The sequence below is a fragment of the Limulus polyphemus genome, unplaced genomic scaffold (assembly GCF_000517525.1).
Source record: "Limulus polyphemus unplaced genomic scaffold, Limulus_polyphemus-2.1.2 Scaffold304, whole genome shotgun sequence".
Classification (NCBI taxonomy): domain Eukaryota; kingdom Metazoa; phylum Arthropoda; class Merostomata; order Xiphosura; family Limulidae; genus Limulus; species Limulus polyphemus.
This window is the reverse complement of record NW_013665914.1, coordinates 362565-368076: the sequence shown is the minus strand read 5'-3', so window position 1 is coordinate 368076 and position 5512 is coordinate 362565. Positions and strand designations below refer to the sequence as shown.

The 5512-nt window shown below is 34.5% G+C and overlaps 1 protein-coding gene across 4 annotated transcripts in view; it reads right to left on the bottom strand.

Moving 5' to 3' along the window:
• Window positions 1-5512, bottom strand: part of LOC106457215 (ecdysone-induced protein 74EF-like) — a 133017-nt gene that overhangs the window by 98590 nt on the left and 28915 nt on the right. For 2 of the 4 annotated variants that reach the window (XM_022383050.1, XM_022383051.1), the window contains exon 1: window positions 1606-1846. The exons of the other annotated variants lie outside the window; for them this stretch is intronic. In XM_022383050.1, coding sequence (XP_022238758.1) covers window positions 1606-1666 — 61 coding nt within the window. In that variant the 5' untranslated portion in view covers window positions 1667-1846. Of the gene's footprint in view, window positions 1-1605; window positions 1847-5512 lie in introns of those variants that run through there. 4 annotated transcript variants of the gene reach the window in all.

The window sequence follows — 5512 nt, the reverse complement described above, 5'->3', positions numbered from 1 at the left end:
ATATCAAGATATCTATGCATATTTTCAACCATATTGAAACTTTGCGTGAACATTCGTAACCAACTTTTAACTTTACATTCCTTTTGGGTTCAATACACTCGATCCAATTGTTAATTTCTCAATTTTCTCTGACTTCAAGCACCCAACCCCGCTAGGAGTGCATGTTTTGATTTCTTACTGATTCCAGACAAAGTTTGAAAGTCTTGGAGTGTAAAATCCTCACAACAACTTTTGTGTACAAATTGTCTATTGAAAAGTTCCACCCGCTCCAAGTACACGTTTCTGTTACTTCGGGAACATGTTAACCTATTTAATCCTCTATTGCAAACTAACGTAAATATGACAAATCTGTCTTTGTTGCATAATACACATACAGATACTTTAATTCTGTAGATAAAATCTAACTTCCAGCTTTGCGCTAAAACAGATATAACAACTATCGCCAAAGGTAACGTGGATTTATTACATACCAAAATTTATTTCACAAACATATTTTTTGAGCAACATAGACCTATTTAAGTAAGAAATTAAAGAAAAAAATTGTTTTCACCGTATTTTCATAATGTGTGCAATAGAGGGTTAATGACCACTTGGTGACCCAGAATAGTTTAGCCACGCATCATAATTTACATGCTAACCTTGTGCTGAATAAATCATGTAAACTCTGGAAATTTATCATCCTTGAAATAAAAATACAACAAATATACTGCAATGCTTAAATATCTATCAGTTTTCTGATCACATAACGTTCGTGATTATTCTACTGAGCCCCCCAGTGACACAGCGGTATGTCTGCGGACTTACAAGGCTAGAATCCGGGTTTCGATACCCGTGGTGGGCAGAACACAGATAGGCCATTGTGTAGCTTTGTGCTTAATTACAAACAAACAAACAATATTCTACTGATCAAAACTGTACTTTAATTTACTGTTTTCAAATCATTTTACATAATTTACATTGACGATAAGCTTATTTTAGTTGTTTAAATATAAGGAATCAAACAATAACCTTATTCTTTTTTACAAAAATTAAACACTTTGGATTTATTAGATTCATAGCGCTGATGTATCATCATTTTTGCTGTAGAAATATACTATAAGTATATAAAAAAACATACACTAGGTCAAACAAGAAAACTTGTAGGAATAATAATGATGTGGCTATACTGAATTGTGTGCAGAAGAATCTGAACATTTTCGCCCCCCCCCCCACACTCCCGGTGGGTTAACGGTAAATTTTACAATACTAACATCCGGGGTTCAATTTCTCGTAGTGGACAGAGCGCGGATAACCTATTGTGTAGCTTTGTGCTAAAGACCAAAAACAAAAACTGATCATTGGATTTACTTTAAAACTCCTTTAGTTGTAATTCATATAAAATCCATCGCAACTTCCAAATCTGGCTATGCTTTAGTGTTCATTTCTTAAAAACAAATCCTTGGAATGAAACTACAAATTAATGTTTAGTATGCTTAAAGCTGAATGAAAAAAAAAGGAGTAAAGGAAAACTGTTCTATTTTATTAAATTATTGATTATACGTTAATAATAGATTTAAACACGGATGAATAAATAAACGGATACAAAAGTAATTGAGACAGCCTTACCAACTATGTTCATTGTACGGTGTAACTCCCAAAGTTTCCACCGTGCCGAATTCACCAACATGGCGCCAGAACCAGTAACAACAATAAAAACAATTTAGAATCTTCTTTAGAAAGCGGATACTATAAGAATAAAGCTACAATTACGAAACTTCCTCATAGTTTCTTACACAAAGTAAATAAAAGGCGTAAGTTACAGCTTCCAGTTTGATTAATGAATTTTATTTCATTTAGATTTATATTCTGAGTCACGAATTCTCAGCTAGTCGTCTAAATGAAGGACCACCACTGTTATCTCAAATACTGGTATGCTTATCTCGGTACAAGGTTCTTTGTCGTGTTATATCTTTAATTTATCAATTCTCAACTGCGTAGTTTATTTTATTCAAACTTGGTTTCTTTTCCGTTATGAATCATATATGGAATCTAACGAACAATTTACAAAATACTAGTTAGTCTCTTCTTTCCATTTTCCTAATTAAAAAAAATCAATCTTTCATTATCTATAATGTTAATGTTATTATTATCTATAGCATTCTAACTTATTCACCTTTTTACAAGTGGATCTGAGGTTCCGTGGTTCGCGCTTTGATACCGTAAAAAAAACAAAAAATAACAAACAAATCATCGCGGTTCGCACTTTGGGACTATGAGTGTGTTATAAGAGTGACGGTCAAATCCACTATTTTATCTGTCAAGAGTAGCCCAAGAGATGGCCAGCTGCATTTCTTCTAGTCTATCACCTCGAAATTTGGGACGGCTAGTGCAGGTAACTCTGGAATAGCTTGTCACGCTATTCAACAGTAAACACACTTTTACCAAAAATACTGGATAGTCATTAATCCCAAATTTCTTCTGTCAGAATACTAGAGTCAGCCACCTACTTCCCGATACTAAACTATTATTTAATCCCGTGCCTTCATACCAAAATACTGGATGATAAAAATCTTATAACCCGAGCGCTTTCGAAATTATCTACGCAAGTAGTATAGGGCTATGGAATCATGGAACAGTTTTTGGACTTTATTTAAGACTGGACCGGGCATAGCCTACTGGTTAGCGAGTCGGTTCCAGGGTTCGAGACATGGTGTCGCAGAGCATGATTCGTACTTTCAGCTGATTGCTAATTATGAAGTTGAATGACAATCCTGTAAATCGGGAGATCCGAAAATAGCCATTGTATCAACGGACGCTACTGGCTGGCTGCCTTTTCTCTTGTTAGCAGTTCAAAATTAGGAACCACTATACATTAATCCAAGGTGTTTCTGATCTGGCTTAGTGGCCACACTCAGAATACTGTGCAGTGAACAATGAACAGTCTACATCAGAAAAGTATAAATGAAAGACGCTCCTTTAAGGAATTGGATACTCATATCTATACAATGTTAAGAAAAGAATTTGCCCACGTATGCATCAGGCGCTGTCCAATTTAATATTGCAATTGATCTGAGACTACAATATACAAGACTACAAAATATTTCATTCTTTCAGTCCTGAAAGAGCTTAAACAATACATGTGACCCACTTGCAATCTTGTCTTAGCGGAAAGTTTCCCCATTAATTTCTATATTTGTATCTTTACAGACTTTGGTGCAAAATATATGTATAGTAATAACCTAAATAAAAATAATACTCTACAGTGAGAAAAGCATGGAATAGACTAAACAAGTTCAAGTGGAAGAAGACCTTAGAGGAATTGGACATCAAACATACAATACTAAAGTAAAAATAAGTTATAGTCACATTTTAATGAAGGGTAATAAGCAGCTTTGAAGTAGGATTACGTTTTGATATTTGATTAGCCTCATTTAGACTGATAGGAATATATAGACCATCATACGGTTATGTTCGATTTACAGTTGAACAATCTGCACCGAAATGTTTGGAAAAATATAAACAAGTAAAATCCAAACATCTTATTGCACCGAATAACCCAAGGATTCTAGAATTATGTTCTGAGCAACTGTTTCAAAATATAGTTCGATCAAAAGCGGAAGTTTTGTACAAAAGTGAAATCAATACACCATGTCAATTTGTACACAAATGGGTTTATGTCACAAGCAATGGAATGTAACTGATGCATAATTCTAATTACACATTATTTTTACGATCTATATGAACAAGGAACACAGATTTTGAAATGACATAAAAAAAGACGGGTTCTACATTTTCATATATGCGAAGCTTAATGAAAATAAAAATATATTGTTTTTTTCTGTTTGACTTCATTATCCCCCGGTGTGACAACGTTAAGTTTGCGGATTTGTAATGCTAAAATCTGGGGTTCGATTTCCCGCGGTGAACACAGCAGATAGTCAATTGTGGCTTTGCTATAAAATAAACCAACCAAAATCAATTAATTTTATTTTTTGGTTTTGGTCATTTCAAGCTACAATATATTTACACGCACTCACACATACATGGGTATATTAATAACTTTATTGTCAATTTACTATTAACACCCAGTCTGCGAGTTAATGAGACACATTTGTTTGGTGGGTTTATTCCCAAATAAAGCTTCCCATTGCTCTCCTTTAGAAGAAAAAAAAAAAGAATATACATTTGAGCTCATTGCAATATCTGGAATTTAAATTACTCACCAGCGTGGCAGAATTCGCACTAGTTTCCAGGCTAGGAGGGAGTAAAACCTATACCCCCATACAAAATCCCGCACATGTTGGTCAGTGCAAGATCTGGTCCCTTAGTTCTATAAAGCTGTTTTCTTCCCGATTGTTGTGAGTTCTGTCGATAGAGATGACCGAAAAAGTTCAACAAAGCTTACTTATCGCTGTGGGATGGCTAAGTGCAGCACCTGCCTGAACACATTTAATATACTGTGCAAAAGAAACGCAGTCCGAACAACCCATATTGAGAGGTTAGTTTTTTGGCAGTTAAGTGTGTTTTTTTAAAGCTAACAGATCAAGCCCTTTATTGGAGCACTTTTTTATCGGTTCTAACTTGAATATCAGAAATCTTGACACCCTTTGTAGCACACTCAATCCCCAGAATTCGGTCTTATTAGTTCGCAGACTAGGTTTGAAAGATATTATAAAAACTCCAGAGATCTTGTTTTTTCTTCAGTTTTATGTCAAACAATTGAAGAAGTGTTTCTGTTGCTACTTATACGTGCTATTTTGTTATTACATGTCTTGATAATAAACAAGTCACTTAATCTAATGCGGTGTCTTTGTACGATGATTGGCCACTTTATTAGGACTCACATATATACATTTGTAGAATACCTCATGTATTTGTAGATCTAAAATAAACTGGTCATGCGATGTGTCAGGTTCACGTGATTTTAATAAGTTTTATAAATTCAGAGTTGTAGTCATGAGAAGGTTATCCTGCAAAACAAGAACTAGTATCTCTTGAACTTTCAAAGAGGCATGTTAGTGATTCCATAGCTAGACGAGTCATTGATATGAAAGACTATTTCTTTGAATGATTATTCAGAAACAATAAAAATAGAATGAGAATACGTCTATCACTAAGAAAAACCGAGATCAACAACTAATGGTGATTGAGGAAAAGATGATTGGACAGGCTTTCATGATGTAACAAGATATGTCTCAGTTGATAGATTTCCCCCACAGTGAACAGATTACACGATTAGAAGAACGCCTGTCATCTTTTGAGTTTATGCTATGTCGAATCCAGGCTATTATGATGGTGAAACGTGGTTCAACTCGATATTAGGTGTGGGTTCTTATTATCTTGATGAAAGATTGTCCAACCCAATATTAGATGTTGCCTTATTATAGAGGTGAAAAGGGATCCAATATCATATCAAGTCCTTATTATCTGATGAAAGATTGTCCAACCCAATATTAGATGTTGCCTTATTATAGAGGTGAAAGGGATCCAATATCATATCAAGTCCTTATTATCTTGTATGAAGATGTCCAAC